Genomic DNA, 18,978 nt, shown 5'->3' on the forward strand with positions numbered 1-18,978 from the left:
CAAAATCAGCAATAGATTATAAGAGATGGTGTGCACTTGATAGTTTAGTGTTCTCATGGAAAATAAATTCAATGGAGAAAGATGTAGCACTTTGCTTCATGTATGCAACTTCTGCTCATGCACTTTGGAAGGAAGGAGAACAATGATTTGCATAGAAGAATGGCCTCCAATTGTTTCATTTGAAACAAGAACTCTACGAGATTATTCAGGGAAGTCTCACTATATCCGCTTATTTTCTAAGGCTTAAACGAATTTGGGATGAAATAACAGTTTACAGCCTTCTACTCCATGTACTTGTGGTGAATCTAAACAAATTTGGTTAAAAAATATTATTCTGTCTATTCGCATTTAGAATTGCTTTTTAGGAGTCCAAAAACTTTTTACATGTGATATGAGTATAGAAAAACTGTAAAAATCTTATTTCCGACAGTATCAAATGCAATGAGATGAAATAAGTAACAATATTCCAACTGAGTTTGACGTTAGGAACTAACTAATTGTTTAGGCAACTGGCAAATTAGTTATTCAACGAATAACTGAAAAGGTTAACAGCACAAGCGTGTATCTTTTCCTATTTTCTTGGCGTTTTAAAAAATCCACTTTTCGGTTGAATTTTGATTGGAATGGTAATAGATCAATGTTCTTTAACTAATCTGATTACTCGGTTTGAGGCTAGTCAAGCACACCGAGAAACTAGGTTAGCCGATTTGAGACCCTTAACAAGTCAAGGCAACCTTGATTGATATAGATCAAAATAGTTATACTAAAAAAAAGTAAACTTTAAATTCTTTCTCTTATTGTAACATTCTTTCTCTAATCAACTTCAAATCTCCAATATCACTGTCACCAACTCTCCTTCATGGCATATTCATCCCATTTATTGCAAGTATGTTTCACCAATTCATCATTTTCTTTTATTTTTTAATTTCAGCCATTTGTTAGTTATTAATTAATGTTCATATAATAATTTTGCAGGAATGTGATTATCCAATGGGTGACGGTTCTTGCACCAGTTCTCGTCCCTAACACAGATGGAATTAATCCAGGTTTTCCCCTTAAAGTTCTATGAGTTTAATTGTAAAGAATTTTTTTATTTTGGTGCACCAATATTTGTTTCTGGCTCGGTCACTGATTAAAAATGATTTATATGCAGATTCGTGCACGAATATTCGGATCGAAGACTGTTTCTTACAATCAGGAGATGACTGCATAGCAGTAAAGAGTGGATGGGATCAATATGGTATAAAATACGGAATGCCAACAAAAGATTTAGTAGTAAGAAGAGTAACATGCATATCCCCGGATAGTGCAACCGTAGCTCTTGGTAGCGAAATGTCTGGCGGAATCGAAAACGTTAGAATCGAAGATGTCACAGCTCTCAACACCCAATCTGCTGTCCGAATGAAAACAACAATTGGGGGTGGTGGTTATGTTCGAGACATTTTTGTAAGAAAACTCAGGCTCTATGATAGGGGTATTTTACCCCTATCTTTTAGCGTGATTTACGGGATGATTTCGGGTAAAATAAATAAGTTTAATTACAAAAATAAAGTGTTTTTGATAAATAAAGAAATAAAAATAAATCTCGTACTTTTAGTTTATTTTCCTCGTTTTTGATTAGTTTAGGAAATAAAAACGTCAAGCTAACTCGGCTCTCAAGATTTGTATTTCAGGTACGAAAAAAGAGCAAAAATCCACTCAATACGCGGGGCGTATTATCCTGTACACGGGGCGTAAAACATTGTGCCAGAAATAATTGCCTTATCCGCATGCACCATGTGGAACTGACTCAGCATACGCGGGGCGTATGACACACTACGCGGGATGTATGACACATGTCGGCAATAATTGGCCTAATCCTGAAAGTCAGACTGCATTGTCTCCTAGAGTCAACTATACCTACGCGGGGCGTACCACTATATACGCGGGGCGTAAAAGGCAGTTCTTCAACATAAAAAGATCAGGGACTCTTTTACGCGGGGAGTACTTCAGCTACGCACGGCGTAAAGGCACCAATTCAGGCAATAAAACTCTAGAGACTCAAACACGCGGGGCGTATAATCCTTTACGCATGGCGCACTTGAGTCAACAAGACAACGAATTGGTCCACATACAGAAGATTTCTGACGGAATGGGCATTTACGCGGGGCGTAGACCAATTTACGCAGGGCGTATCATGAGATTTCTGCACCAAATAATGCTGCTCCATACTTGTGCTTTGTGAAATTACAAAACTGCCCTTGCTTGATGTCTATAAATAAGAAGCTCTTGAACTTCATTTGATACCAATTACATACTAGAGAGCTACACTATACTCTTTTCTTTCCTTGTAATTTAGATACAATTTTGTAAGTTAAACTCTCCCCCTCGAGAGCTTGTTCGTTGTTCCGGCGTTTCATTTACGTTACGTTCCACCATTCGTCACCAAGCTCAAGAGTTCCACCTCCACGACCTAGGAGACGGCTTTGAGTCCGGTTAGCTAGTTCCAAGGGTGGATTCTCCCTTTTTACTTGCTAATTAGCTTGTACTCTTCCTATGTACTAGGCTTGGTTGTATTTCATCTAATCACTTTCCATATTTATAATTTATGATTTATAACCTCTATTTCCCTTTATGTGTTAATGTTTATTGCTTGTTTTGATATTGATAATTGATTCTTGTGTAGGAAAACGCGATTACCGCCGCCATTCGGGCTATCTTTAGGGAGTTATATAGGTGTTGCCTTACCGGAAGTGACAAACCGGAAACCGTAGGAATTGACAAGCCACGGAACTTACGGGCCCTAGTTTCTAATTCCCCCGCATTAGACATGCCTTGACTAGGAATCATGTAGTCTAAGTGCTTCACGGGTCGGTTCTACTACACTTGGTCGTCTTTGCAAGAGTAAACTATTATCCGTATACATTTAGGGTCATTATTTATCATTGTTATAACTTATCATATTCACCCCACTTCATAGAGTTTTAGCTACATAAATCTGTGTCGCCAATAGTGAGGAATAGTGTGTAGTTGTGTCTTACTTAACCCCAAAGTAATTACCGCTTAAATAACATACGAAACCGAGTCGTCTAATACTTTTAATTATAAATCCCGTGGATTCGATACCCGGTCTTAACCGGATTATTACTTGATACGACGGGGTACACTTGCCCCTAAGTAGTCGTAGCGTCTAGTAGAGTTAAGAACAATTTATAAAGACCACATCCATAGACATAGCACATTCATCGCAATACACATTAAATCGTCTTAAGAAGCTCTACCGCTAGGCGCCACGCCCATCAAGTTTTTGGCGCCGTTGCCGGGGATTTATATTTTCCTACAATATTAGACAAAAACGTTTCATTGTTAGTTTAAGCATTCTTTTTGTATAAATTGTTTATATTTACGTTTGCTAACATTATTCTTTCTTGTTGATAATTCTTTTATATACTTGTTTTACTTTATGCACACCCGATCTAAAAGTGATTCTCTCGTGCCTATTGATCTCGAAATTGAACGTACTCTTTATAGGTTACGTAGGGAAAGAATGGCAAATCTCAACGATGAAGCTAACCAGCCTGAGCTCAACCAACGGGGGCCGGAACAACCCGTGAATAACGACCGTAATGGTGAAGGCAACGACACGCGTTCGATGTTGGAGATTCTTGCTCCACATCGTCCCTAAATCCGCCACGGAATCGTTGCCCCCACCATTCCGGCCGACACATTTGAAATAAAGCCTAGCATGATCCAATTAATCCAACAATTCGGTCAATTCGGAGGGGAACCCCATGAAAACCCTAACGAACACCTTGATAAATTTCTTATGTGTGCCGAAACTTCACGGAAAAATAATGTTCCAGTAGAGGCCGTCCAACTAAAACTTTTTCCTTTTTCTTTGACAGGACAAGCGTTGGAATGGTTGCACTCGTTAAAGGCAGGATCGATCACATCATGGAAGGAACTCGAGAAGGAATTCCTATCTTACTACTTCCCGCCCTCTAAAACGGTTAAATTGAGAAAAGATATCACTTCCTTTCGGCAACTTAGATACGAGGCCCTCCACTCAGCTTGGGCTAGGTTCCGAAAGCTGCTCCGAAACTGTCCCCATCACGATATCCCTAAGCATGATTTAGTAAGTACTTTTTATCATGGTCTAACACCGACTAATCGTGCAACTGTTGATTCCGCCGCAGGTGGGGATTTGTTTCGCAAATCGGCAAGCGAGGCATATGAGCTCATTCATGAATTAGCTAGGAAAAGCGTCCAATGGCAAGAAGATCGGCTTGCCGGATCCTCGCAACATCAAACCTTTGCCGTAGAAGACGAGGCTCCCACCATCTTCATGATCGAAATGAACAAGAAACTGGACGCCTTAATGGCGCAAATGAGCCTCCAAAATTCAGCACAAGTCCTAATGTGCTCTCACTGTGGTGGTGACCACCAAGGTAAGGATTGTCAAGCCGGTAGCCCTTTTACCGGTGACGCCGAAAGCGTAAGTTATGTAGGGGGACAACAAAGGTATAATTCTCATCATAACTCTTATCCTAACATGCACGCTTATCACCACCATAACAATAGTAATAACGAAAGGAGGTCTCAACACATTTTATCTTATGATAACGAGCGGAATGTATTGAAGCCCCTGACCGAACCCCATGGTAAATTTGTGGAACAAGGGTTGGGCCAATTCCCTCATGACCAAGAAAGGAAAAATTCACAACCTCTTAGCAATGTGCAAGACGCAATGGTAATTGATCTTCTTAAAGAAATATCTTCCCGTCTTGCTAACAACGAAGCATTTTGCAGGGACTTGGGACAGCAAGTGGCCCAATTAAGTCGCCAACAACAAGGGAGACAACATGGGTCTCCCCTGACTAACACCGAACAAAACCCGAGACCAAAAGATTGGAAGACTGCACAAGCAATAACTCTCCGTAGTGGTAAGGGTTTGGAACCACCGGTACCAAAGGCGACCCCACAAGCTCCACAGGTAAGTAATGAACCGGAAGTGGTAAGCAACCCCGGTTCGGATCCAAAACACTCAACTTCCTTGGATAAGAATAAAAACGTGTGTGACCCAATTGGAGCTTACGTGCCGAAGCTCCCTTTTCCACAACGACTTAAAAAGGAAAAATTGGACCACCAATACGGCAAGTTTTTGGAAATCTTTAAGAAACTTCACATTAACATTCCACTTGCGGAAGCATTGGAGCAAATGCCCACATATGTGAAGTTTCTTAAAGAAATCCTCGCCAAAAAGAGGAAGTTGGATTATAATGAAACAGTAGCGCTCACGGAGGAATGCTCCGCAATTATAACGAACAAACTCCCACCTAAACTCAAGGATTTAGGTAGTTTTTATATCCCTTGCATGAATGGAAATGTTGAGTTTAGGAGAGCTTTATGTGATTTAGGTGCTAGCATCAATCTAATGCCTTTATCTGTATTCAGGAAGCTCGGTTTGGGAGAACCAAAGCCTACCAATATGACGCTCCAGTTGGCCGATAGATCCATTGCCCGGCCAAAAGGAGTTGTGGAGGATGTCTTAGTGAAAGTGGACAAGTTCATTTTCCCCGCCGATTTCGTAGTGCTCGATATGGCGGAAGACGACTCGGTACCAATCCTCCTAGGACGACCATTTCTTACGACCGGTAGGACTCTCATTGATGTCCATGAAGGTAAGCTCATCCTACGGTTGCAAGACGAAGAGGTAGAATTTAATGTATACAATTCCATGAAATTTCCGTCTAATACCTTGGCGGATTGTAACTTTTTAAATTCCGTAGACTCTATTGATCTTTTTGTTGGAGAATTTTGTGGTAGGTCTTTTGCGGAAACCTCTTCGGGAATAGGTGATAATGAGCATTTGGATGAGGAGCCATTAAACAAGCCATTTGAATACTCCTCCGAAATAGAACGATGTCTGTTGGCAAGGAGCCGGTTCGAGGGTTTGGACCGAGATAGCAAAGCAAAGCCGAAGTCTCCTCTCGAGGAGCCTCCAACTTTGGAACTTAAACCCTTGCCTCCTAATTTAAAATACGTATTTTTGCAACCTCCTAATTTCTTACCGGTTGTTATTTCTTCGCTTTTGACAGCGGAAATGGAGGAAGCACTAATCGCGGTGCTACAAAAACATAAAGGCGCATTTGGGTGGACCATTCACGATATAAAAGGGATCAGCCCCACCATTTGCACACACCGCATCTTTATGGAGGATAAAGTCAAGCCCTCCGTACAGCCGCAGCGACGGCTTAACCCCAATATGAAAGAGGTAGTAAAGGTCGAGGTAATCAAACTCCTCGACGCAGGTATAATCTTTCCTATCTCCGATAGTCCATGGGTTAGCCCGGTCCAATGTGTTCCCAAAAAGGGGGGCACAACGGTGATAGAAAATGATCAAGGGGAGTTAATCCCCACACGAAAAGTAACCGGGTGGCGAGTATGCATTGATTATAGAAAACTTAACGAAGCCACCCGAAAAGATCATTTCCCCTTGCCGTTCATCGACCAAATGTTGGAAAGAATGGCGGGTCATAAATTCTTTTGCACCCTCGATGGCTTATCCGGTTATATGCAAATTCCCGTTGATCCTTCGGATCAAGAGAAGACGACATTCACTTCTCCATATGGGACATTTGCATATAGGCGGATGCCATTCGAGCTTTGTAACGCCCCCTCCACCTTTCAGCGGTGTATGACGGTTATATTCTCCGAAATGATTGAGGACTTCATGGACGATTTTTCTGTTTTTGGGTCGTCCTTTGACATTTGTTTGAGCAATCTTGATAAAGTCCTCCAATGTTGTGAAGACACTAACCTCGCTCTTAGTTGGAAAAAGTGTCAATTTATGGTTCAAGATTGTATTATTTTGGGACACAAGGTGTCCGGGGAGGGAATTGAGGTCGATCCGGCCAAGATCGAGGTAATTGAAAAACTACCTCCACCAATCAACGTAAAAGGAATTCGGAGTTTTTTAGGTCATGCGGGGTTCTATAGACGATTCATCAAGGACTTCTCTAAGATAGCAACCCCCTTGACCCAGCTCCTCATAAAGGATGCTGAATTTAATTTTTCCGACCAATGTTTACTTGCGTTTAACACACTCAAGGAAAAATTAATTAATGCACCTATCATGGTGAAACCCGATTGGAGCCTCCCCTTTGAATTGATGTGTGATGCGAGTGATTTGGCTGTAGGTGCTTGTTTGGGCCAACGGGTGGATAAACTCTTCCGCCCTATCTATTATGCGAGCAAAACGCTCAATGAGGCCCAACAAAACTATTCCATCACGGAAAAGGAGATGCTTGCCGTTGTTTTTGCTTTCGATAAATTTAGGTCATATCTTGTGTTATCCAAAATTATCGTATACACTGACCACGCAGCTCTCAAGTACTTGATGACTAAACAGGACGCCAAACCACGCTTGATACAGTGGATCCTACTCCTACAAGAATTCGACATCGAAATCAAAGATAAAAAAGGAGTGGAGAATGTTGTGGCCGATCATCTCTCTCGCTTACAAGGCGAGCAAAGCGAACCTCCGGAAGCTATTGAAATTAAGGAGATCTTTCCCGACGAAGCACTCTACGCGGTAACATCTTTACCTTGGTATGCCGATATGGCAAACTTCAAAGCCGGTAATATTCTTCCCCCGCACCTTACATATGAGCAGCGTAAGAAATTCTTTCACGATGCTAAGCATTATTTTTGGGAAGAACCCTATCTGTTCAAATCTTGTGCCGATAACATTATTCGTAGGTGTATACCGGAAGAAGAGGTTAATCATGTGCTACATATGTGTCATACCCAAGAGCCGGGGGGCCAATTTGGGCCTAGTCGAACAATGGCAAAAGTCCTACAATGTGGGTTTTATTGGCCTACTTTATCCAAAGATTCCCACGACTTCGTCAAATCATGTGACGCTTATCAAAGGAGCGGAAACATTTCCCGAAAACATGAAATGCTCCAACAGGGAATCCTAGTTTGCGAACTCTTTGACGTGTGGGGGATAGACTTCATGGGACATTTCCCTAAGTCGCATGGCAACGCTTACATTGTTGTAGTAGTTGATTATGTCTCCAAATGGGTAGAGTCCGTTGCCTTACCTTCAAACGACTCTAAGGCGGTAGGGAAATTCATAAAGAAAAACATTTTCACTCGGTTCGGAACCCCTCGGACTATCATTAGCGACGGGGGTTCCCACTTTTGCAACCGACAATTCGATCAACTCTTACTTAAATATGGGGTTGCACACCGAGTCTCTACACCCTACCACCCGCAAACTAGTGGGCAAGTTGAGGTTTCTAACCGAGAGCTAAAACGCATTTTAGAAAAAACGGTTAACTCCTCTAGAAAAGACTGGAGCTTGAAGCTCGATGATGCTCTTTGGGCTTACCGCACGGCGTTTAAGACGCCCATCGGGATGTCCCCTTATCGTCTAGTTTTTGGAAAGTCATGTCATTTACCCGTGGAATTAGAACATAAAGCCTATTGGGCGCTGAAATTTTTAAATTTTGACATGCAGGCTGTGGGAGAACACTGCCTCCTCCAACTTAATACTCTTGATGAACTCCGCTTGGGGTCATATGAAAATGCCAAACTCTACAAAGAACGTACCAAGCAGTGGCACGACAAGCACGTCCAAATTCGGGAGTTCAACAAGGGGGATCAAGTTCTCTTCTACAATTCTCGCCTCCGGTTATTCCCCGGAAAATTAAAAAGTCGGTGGTCGGGACCATACACCGTCATCAATGTGCACCCCTCCGGAGCAATTGAAATCCAAGGTCCCGACAATGCAATCCTACGGGTCAATGGCCACCGTCTAAAGATATACCGCGGCGGCGTTTTTCCACAACAAGGTGAAACCACACTCCTCGCACCACCTTAAGCTTGCACGTCACAAAGGAAAGTCGAGCTACTCCAACTCTAAACGTAGCATTGGTTTGACTCTCTCAAACTCCCTGTGTATATTTGTTCAATTTTTACTTGTTTTCTTCGTTTCGCTTCCCAGCCACGGAAAGCCAAATCCCAATTCGACATAATACGCGGGGCGTCTCCCTATGCACGCCCCGCGTCTTTGTGCCTCTGATCCAAACTTCTATAGGGGACACCGTTTACGCAGAGCGTAACTCTTCTTACGCCCCGCGTATAAGTTCCTTTCTGTGGTTCCTACAGTTTAGAAACTCAAACACGCGGAGCGTCCCCCTATTGCGCCCCGCGTCTTTGAGTCTCTGACTCCAAATACAATAAAATCCGCTCCTTACGCGGGACGCCTCTTTCCTGCGCCCCACGTGTTTGAGTCTCTGCCCAGTAACACCACAAAACGTACTGGTTACGCGGGACGCCCCTCTGGGCACGCCTCGCGTAACCCCTGCCCACTAAGGGTCCTCTTTTCCTTCCTTAGCTTTATTTTTGTTTTTGTTTTAGTTTCTTTTTGCGACGCCTTTGGAATAGGCGTCATTTTAAATAACGCGGAGGGACGTGCAACCCCGCACTCTTAGTTTGGTTTGCACTAACAAAAACAAAAATAAAAATAAAATAAACAAAATAATTAAACTAATTTATTGACTCTTTTAAATTTTCCCGACATATTATCCCTCCTTCGGAAATTAATTAAAGTTCTGTTATTTGTCATCAAAAATAAAAGTGTCGGAACATAAATGAATGATTCGATGAAGAAATTTTAGTCTTGGTTTTGAAATTAGAGAATTTGTGCAAAGCTTAGGTTAGTACTAAACTAAGGCATTGAATATTAACCCAAATGTTATCTCCATAATGAACTTTGAAAAGGCAATAAAAACGGGATAGTTGAGAATTTAGCGAAAACTTGATAGTACACAATTTGAACCCGAATCTTTGTGAGGTATATTTGAGCCTAAAAGAGTTCGTACGAGAACTCTAATTCTTTCACAATTTTTCGAGAGATTTGACTTCACTCGACTCATAGAATTTGCATCCAATACCAGGTTAAGTACACTTATTTTTGGTAAAAAGGCAATAGATGATAAACCGAACCCACTTAGGCTAATTTTTCTTAATTTATTTTTCTCATTTTCATTAAATATTAGGAAACCCCTTCGAGCCTATTAATCCACTTTTTTTGTTAATACCCTTTTAACATTTAACCCTTTTTCCTCTTGTTCAAATACCGACAGAACCAAGTTGCACCCGAATTACCCAAAATAAGTCACGGCCTTAGCAAATGAACACCATAAACTCTCAAAATATTGTTTTTGTGCCTCTATGAAAACAAAGGATACAATAAAAATAAAAAAGCATTCTCAAGCTCCATCCGAGCAATTTTGAAGTATATTTTGTAAAATTCGCCAAGGCTGAAATATGACACGGTGCAATCACAAACGGTATTTTTGAACTCGAGTTCCTTCACACTAACCACTAAAAAAGCCACCCACATTACAACCCCCCTCCGGGTTCATTTTTAATATTGCCTAACCATATTTTAGGAGGAAAAACCCGGATGAAAATGCAAATTCAACATGATCTCGAGTAAGTGCAAAGAAGAGTGATAAAACACCGACCCACCTAAAATTGAGCGTAAGAGCGAAATCCCTTGGTGAGGTACTATCGGGTTCTCAAAAGATAATCAACCCCCGTTAATATTGCCTATTAAATCTTGATCATGGAGGTTTCAAACAAGTTTCGTACTCAATTGTTTGCGTAGATACTTACCGAAACCTTTGCACAAAACCATAACTTTAAAATCACGCACTTGGCAAAACCAACCTTCGGTTTGTTTCTTAATTTTCTCAATCCCTTGTCTTTCGATTTCTTTTACTTGAGGACAAGTAAAACTTTAAAGTCTGAGGAGGTTTGATAGGGGTATTTTACCCCTATCTTTTAGCGTGATTTACGGGATGATTTCGGGTAAAATAAATAAGTTTAATTACAAAAATAAAGTGTTTTTTATAAATAAAGAAATAAAAATAAATCTCGTACTTTTAGTTTATTTTCCTCATTTTTGATTAGTTTAGGAAATAAAAACGTCAAGCTAAATCGGCTCTCAAGATTTGTATTTCAGGTACGAGAAAGGAGCAAAAATCCACTCAATACGCGGGGCGTATTATCCTGTACGCGGGGCGTAAAACATTGTGCCAGAAATAATTGCCTTATCCGCAGGCACCATGTGGAACTGACTCAGCATACGCGGGGCGTATGACACACTACGTGGGGCGTATGACACATGTCGGCAATAATTGGCCTAATCCTGAAAGTCAGACTGCATTGTCTCCCAGAGTCAACTATACCTACGCGGGGCGTACCACTATATACGCGGGGCGTAAAAGGCAGTTCTTCAACATAAAAAGATCAGGGACTCTTTTACGCGGGGCGTACTTCAGCTACGCACGGCGTAAAGGCGCCAATTCAAGCAATAAAACTCCAGAGACTCAAACACGCGGGGCGTATAATCCTTTACGCAGGGCGCACTTGAGTCAACAAGACAACGAATTGGTCCACATGCAGAAGATTTCTGACGGAATGGGCATTTACGCGGGGCGTAGACCAATTTACGCGGGGTGTATCATGGGATTTCTGCACCAAATAATGCTGCTCCATACTTGTGCTTTGTGAAATTACAAAACTGCCCTTGCTTGATGTCTATAAATAAGAAGCTCTTGAACTTCATTTGATACCAATTACATACTAGAGAGCTACACTATACTCTTTTCTTTCCTTGTAATTTAGATACAATTTTGTAAGTTAAACTCTCCCCCTCGAGAGCTTGTTCGTTGTTCTGGCGTTTCATTTACATGTCGTTCCACCATTCGTCACCAAGCTCAAGAGTTCCACCTCCACGACCTAGGAGACGGCTTTGAGTTCGGTTAGCTAGTTCCAAGGGCGGATTCTCCCTTTTTACTTGCTAATTAGCTTGTACTCTTCCTATGTACTAGGCTTGGTTGTATTTCATCTAATCACTTTCCATATTTATAATTTATGATTTATAACCTCTATTTCCCTTTATGTGTTAATGTTTATTGCTTGTTTTGATATTGATAATTGATTCTTGTGTAGGAAAACGCGATTACCGCCGCCATTCGAGCTATCTTTAGGGAGTTATATAGGTGTTGCCTTACCGGAAGTGACAAACCGGAAACCGTAGGAATTGACAAGCCATGGAACTTACGGGCCCTAGTTTCTAATTCCCCCGCATTAGACACGCCTTGACTAGGAATCACGTAGTCTAAGTGCTTCACGGGTCGGTTCTACTACACTTGGTCGTCTTTGCAAGAGTAAACTATTATCCGTATACATTTAGGGTCATTATTTATCATTGTTATAACTTATCATATTCACCCCACTTCATAGAGTTTTAGCTACATAAATCTGTGTCGCCAATAGTGAGGAATAGTGTGTAGTTGTGTCTTACTTAACCCCAAAGTAATTACCGCTTAAATAACATACGAAACCGAGTCGTCTAATACTTGTAATTATAAATCCCATGGATTCGATACCTGGTCTTAACCGGATTATTACTTGATACGACGGGGTACACTTGCCCCTAAGTAGTCGTAGCGTCTAGTAGAGTTAAGAGCAATTTATAAAGACCACATCCATAGACATAGCACATTCATCGCAATACACATTAAATCGTCTTAAGAAGCTCTACCCCTAGGCGCCATGCCCATCACTCTATAATCAGTATTATGGGTTCTGGATGACAAGTTCTTACAGTCAACATCCCGACAATGGATGGGATAGAAATGTGTTGCCAAACATTAGCCGAATTTACCATGACGATATTATAGCGACGAATGTCACTATTCCGGCGCGTATAGAGGGGATGAAGAACAATCCTTTTACTGATATTTGTATCTCTAATGTCAACATGAAATTGACAGCTAAACAAAAAAAACTGTTTTGGAATTGTACTGATGTCATAGGAGTTGCAAGCAATGTTACTCCCAAACCTTGCTCTGCTTTCACCGAGAAACCTAACTTTAAGTGTCAATTCCCGACGGATAAGCTCGCCATTGAAACTGTTCAGCTTAAAACCTGCTCCACTGGTGGCACTCCTTGAGCTTTTGCAATGACATGTCTATTATTGTATTCATAACTAATATTGTATGCAAACAAATTTATTCATGAGACTTTTACATGGTTAATCTTCTTTTAACAATCCAATTCTAAATTCATCTTCCTTTTTTTAGAATAGATTGTTTATGTTTTATTCTAAATTGCTAGTGCATAATTTTATTGGCAAAAGGCATATCATCAAGTTTCTCAATTTAACACAATGAGAGCTCTCTAGTGGTCATAATCGCTTATATCAAGTCACTAGTTACCAAGAAAAATATAGAATTTAAGAAAACTTAAATAACCAATTACAAGTGAAATCATCCAAACCGATAAATATTGAAGCAAAATTTAAAAGAAACAAACATTTTGTTGAAGATTATTATAAAGCTTTACTTATTCTCCAATTCAATGGTGTTTTAGAGTAATAAGGTGTTTGGTGCCTTTCTTGGGTGGATTGGATCAGATTCCGAGCGTGCCAGTAGCTTTATCTAACACTACAAAAGAACTCTAAATTGGATGTATCTTCTAATCAAACGAAAGTGTAAAGGACATAAAAGAGCCTAAAGTTCGTTGCGGAATCTAGATGACTGATTATAACTACACTGTGACATTGCTTAAAAAAGAGAATTCAAAGGTAAAAAGTTGTTTGCATTGTATTGAATGAGATTGTTGGCATAATTGGAAGACTAGATCTAGAACTTACAAGTTGAAAGTTGATCAAAATGACTAAACTAAGGCTATAGAATAGCTAAAGCCCGTAATTTGAGAATTGTTTGAATTCCATTAGGATTGAGTTTGATTTGATTTCATTTTGTTGCATTGGTTTGAGTTGGATCCTGTTTCCTTCGTTTTCTTTACTTTAAATACTTCAGCTGATGGTGCTCATAACCGCTACGCCCCACGTACTTGTTCCCACTAACCCAAGTCTCCCAACTAGTTCCTTCATGCGATGGCTTCTGTTTCTTCATTAACTGCCCACGTTCCCACTTGCCACGTCTCCTGTATTCAAGCTTCTCTAACACTGGTCTGTGGGGTGTGTTTGCCGCTTCTCTTTAAACTCTAACTTTCCAATTCTTAATTCCACTTCCTTTTTTAGAACAGATTGCGTTAGCTTTGTGTTATTCTAAATTGCTAGTCCATAATTTTATTGGCAAAAGTCAAATCAAGTTTCTCAATTCAACACATTGAGCCCTCTACTGGTCATAGTCGCTCATATCAAGTCACTAGTTACCAAAAAAATATAGATGTTAAGAAAAGCTAGATAACCGATTCCAAGTGAAATCACCTAACCCGATAAATATCGAATCAAAATTTAAAAGAAACAAACATTTTGTTGAAGCTTGTTATAAAGCTTTACTTATTCTCCAATTCAATGGTGTTTTAGAGTAACAAGGTTATTATAAAGCTTTACTTATTCTCCAATTCAAGACTGCAATTCCCAAATTAGCTGAATCCCAAAAAAGCAAGTAAGTGAATAAACAGCGAAAGGAGCATGGTATTTCTTCAGGAAAATTGCTTGTAAAACTATCCAACTTGACCAGCAAATACAATGACCAGAGCAACAAATACAACCCAATGTTCAATTACTTGCCTTTTCCTCTCCTAATGGTATCAATAACTCCACCTCCCGTGAGTAAATGGGTGGTCCTTTATGCAGGGTTATGACCGAAGCTCCGATGAAGGAAGCAAGAGTCCCAAGTATCTTTGCTATGCACCGTAACAGAACCCAACTTGAAGAAACTGAACACTGTTAAAATATTGTATTCTCCTAATTAAAGCCTATTGAAAAGTTTCCATGTCATTTTTCTAACAAGTAATTCAAGTAACTGAATTACGAACCTTTTTCAGTTTCTCTGGTAAACGAAGTCTTCCTTTCTTCACTGCAAGAACTATTGGAAAGTCTTGGAATGAAGATTTATGTTTTCCCACCTATCGTTACTTTATAGGTGTAATACTTTTAGTTTCTCTGACTGTATAAATATCAAACTTCCCTCCATTAATAAGATAACCGTTTATCATATTTCTCTCTCTCTCTCTTAAATCTCCTTATCTCTCTAAGATGTTATCACAGCAACTGCTAATCTAGAATCGTCTTCTCTATTCTTCTTTTTCGTTCACCCTGACTAAACCTAGATATCTCCATGTGGCTCTCACCTCTCAAACCAATGGTGGAAACAAGAGTTGTTACGATTCAACATCACAGGGGAACAAATTAAATAGATCTGGTGAAAATGATGACGACAAGAAATCTAACATTTCATTCGATCCAACAGAGGAGGAGATCTAGAGCTCGCCATTCATAAATCATTTATCTAATGATAATCGAGGAATCATTCTAGTTACTGGACTTTTAGCTAGAAATAGCGATGACATAATGTAAAGTCATTCTATGATTCATGTGTACAAAGCAAAGAGGAAGCTGATGTTCATCATAGAGGATGATCTAAAACCACCAAAATCAGCAATAGATTATAAGAGATGGTGTGCACTTGATAGTTTAGTGTTCTCATGACAAATAAATTCAATGGAGAAAGATGTAGCACTTTGCTTCATGTATGCAACTTCTGCTCATGCACTTTGGAAGGAAGGAGAACAATGATTTGCATAGAAGAATGGCCTCCAATTGTTTCATCTGAAACAAGAACTCTACGAGATTATTCAGGGAAGTCTCACTATATCCGCTTATTTTCTAAGGCTTAAACGAATTTGGGATGAAATAATAGTTTACAGCCTTCTACTCCTTGTACTTGTGGTGAATCTAAACAAATTTGGTTAAAAAATATTATTCTGTCTATTCGCATTTGGAATTGCTTTTTAGGAGTCCAAAAACTTTTTACATGTGATATGAGTATAGAAAAACTGTAAAAATCTTATTTCCGACAGTATCAAATGCAATGAGATGAAATAAGTAACAATATTCCAACTGAGTTTGACGTTAGGAACTAACTAATTGTTTAGGCAACTGGCAAATTAGTTATTCAACGAATAACTGAAAAGGTTAGCAGCACAAGCGTGTATCTTTTCCTATTTTCTTGGCGTTTCAAAAAATCCACATTTCTGTTGAATTTTGATTGGAATGGTAATAGATCAATGTTCTTTAACTAATATGATTACTCGGTTTGAGGCTAGTCAAGCACACCGAGATCCACTAATATTTACCGGGTATTACAAACAACAAACAATAAGCAGGGACTCCTAAATTAAATAAATCCCAAATATAAATATAGATATAAATATTATAAATTCTGGTTGCATATAATTGGTGATTGTGAATTTTTCACTAAAAGAAAAGCATTAACTGTGGAAAAGTTTTCTATGCAAATAAATTACTGGCTCATTGTACAACATTTTCTTTAATTGAATTTCAATTTTATAAAATCTCTTATTTATAGATAAATAAGATAATAAAAGACTCAATTATTCTTCTTAGAACACAAGGTGAAAAAAGAAATCCTAAATTATAAGCTTCAATTGGATTCCCTTTTTCAAATCATTTGTTTCAGACAGTGTCTTAATAATTTGATGAAGTTTCTTTTTGTATTTTATGAGATGAGGCTCTTTAATAACAAATATTATTTTCAAAAGATAAAAATACTTTTCATTTAAAAATACTTTCCAAACAAATTTATCGATAAAATAAAACAGTTATATGTATTTTGACGGGTTGTTTATACATGTTTTAATAACATAGTAAGCATTTTATACAGTTTTTTTTTATTTGACAAGTTAAATAACAATAAAACAATATGTTTAAATTTTCTGTTAAATATAAATAAAATTGATCTGGTTTGACAACGTTGAAAATAAAATTGGTGTTGTTTAATTACATAAGAGGTAAAATTACACTATTTCATATGATAGAGATAAATCTACAATTTTCTAAAAATGTCAATCCAAATTTGCACCTTATTCCAAACATAAATAATAAAATTTTGTCATTAATATTTTAATGTGAAATCATTTTGGACGCAAAAATAGCACTACATCAAATAATATTAGACTCGTAAAAGTATATTGTTATCTGGATCCATTGGTGGAGGCCAGGTCCGTATGAGGAGTGAGTATAAAAAGTTCCCTTGAATAGGATAGGGTTCCAAATTTAAAGAGCCCAACTTTTTTATTATGCAATATATATCTAAATAAATTATTTTTAATTTTATTTATTTTAATAAAAATATCAACTTAACTGTTAACTTAAATCAAGTTAACATCGTTTGTTTAGAGGGAAAGACACGAAAGAATTGCGTATTTTTTAAAGAAAAAGACCAAAATTCAACGAAGAGTACCTAGCTGGACGATTTCTACTCTATTATCAGTAAATACCTTTGCTATTTGATCTTCCTCTCAAGTCTCAAATTCTTTAATAAATTGGGTTATTGTTTTTTTATTGTTAAAAAAATTTGAGATTGAAAAGGAAATTCCAAATATAAACTTGGCATTGTTGAATTTTTCAAATTCTTTGGAGAGTGGAACAAAATTTGGTTTTGAAAGTATAATTAAAGAGTTAATTATATATAGATGCTATGTGGTTTCGCTAATTTACAGATAGATACGTGTGGAGTTGAAGTTATTTAAAGAATTTTTGTCTAGAGATATAAAGAGATTTATCAACATTTTGATGTTTTTAAAAGACGTGGATTATTTTTTTAATACAATTATTGCATATAGGATTTTGTTGACTATTCATGTGTGTTGCCTCTACAAAAAGAAATTTTTCAAAATTGAAGCTATTAAAGTTTTATTTGCGATCTACAATGTCATAAGAAAAATTTAATGGACTGGTGTTGATACCAATTATCTCTTGGAAAAAGTAGAATATACAGATTTGATTGATGATTTTGTTTAAAAAAACACACCTTTAAAGAATAATACTTTTATAAAAAAAAGTTTACATTGATTTGAAATTATATTGAAATGTTACCATCAATGTAATTTGAGTATTTTAGTGTTTAATTTTGTAGAAACATTTGAGCATCTTCAGGAGCTTTTTAGTTGCACTCATGAGTTAAAATTTGAAGAGATAGTTAAAAAAATCAACACCAATAACCTTTCAGTAACTACTCAAATCACTAAAAGTCTCTCTATTATTAATGAGCTCTTAGCGCCGTTTATTTCATTTTTTATTAGTAATTTACTATTGAATTGTCACTCTCCCTTCACTATTGGTAAATATAATAATACTTAATAATTTTAACTATTGTTAAGTATAATTGGAGATAATATGTTTTAATCACTTCTCAAATTACTAAAACTCCGTTGTTTATATTATTTTTAGAGGGTGAACTAAGTGGGGTGTTTGGTTACCTATTTTTCACATCATGTTTATCTTTCATTTTTAGAGTTTTATGTGTTTGGTTAGACACTTCTTGTTTACTTTTTATAGCTAAAATTAGCTTTTTACAAAAGAAGGGAATTTCTGTTTTCTAGAAAATCAGTTTTTTTTAAGAGCAAACCGTAACAACAAACAGCAACAGCAAATAATCAAATAGGTCTAAACATCTTTTTGAGATGCTCCTATTATATAAAATTATTAAAAACAATTTAATGAATAGAACCTAATTTTTTCATTTAACATTGGCCGTGATGGAGGCAGAGGGGGCTGGGAGCACCGATGCTTCCATGACTATCGGAAATCACTATTTATAAGGGTATTTCCGTAGTAGAGAATTGATATGCAATGCGAGATGCTATTCTCTTTGCTTCGCGACATGGGTTGGATCTGATTAAAATTGAAAGTGACTGTCTGCAGCTGATCAACTGTCTCACAGGCATGAATTGTCATATTTCTGCTTCCTGCTCAGCGATTGTGCAAGACATTTTTCATCTCTGTCAGAGTTTTTCTAAATATGTTTTTTTGTTTTTTTTGTCAGAGATTATAATTGGACGGCTCATAATTTAGTATCAAAAGCTCTTAGTAATGCTCTTTTTGTTTTAGATTGGAACTTGCTATATTGCTGGTTT

The 18,978-nt window shown here is 38.1% G+C and overlaps 1 protein-coding gene across 1 annotated transcript; it reads left to right on the top strand.

Annotated features, from left to right (window-relative positions):
* Nucleotides 1-809: 809 nt before the first annotated feature.
* Nucleotides 810-13,018, top strand: LOC136217304 (probable polygalacturonase; the record flags this gene model as incomplete). The annotated part of the gene is made up of 4 exons (XM_066003913.1): nucleotides 810-886; nucleotides 976-1,046; nucleotides 1,154-1,468; nucleotides 12,630-13,018. Coding segments are annotated over 4 exons (852 nt in total), but the record flags the coding sequence as incomplete, so codon positions are not given.
* Between the last annotated feature and the right edge of the window lie 5,960 nt (nucleotides 13,019-18,978).

Source organism: Euphorbia lathyris, chromosome 1 (assembly GCF_963576675.1).
Source record: "Euphorbia lathyris chromosome 1, ddEupLath1.1, whole genome shotgun sequence".
NCBI lineage: Eukaryota > Viridiplantae > Streptophyta > Magnoliopsida > Malpighiales > Euphorbiaceae > Euphorbia > Euphorbia lathyris.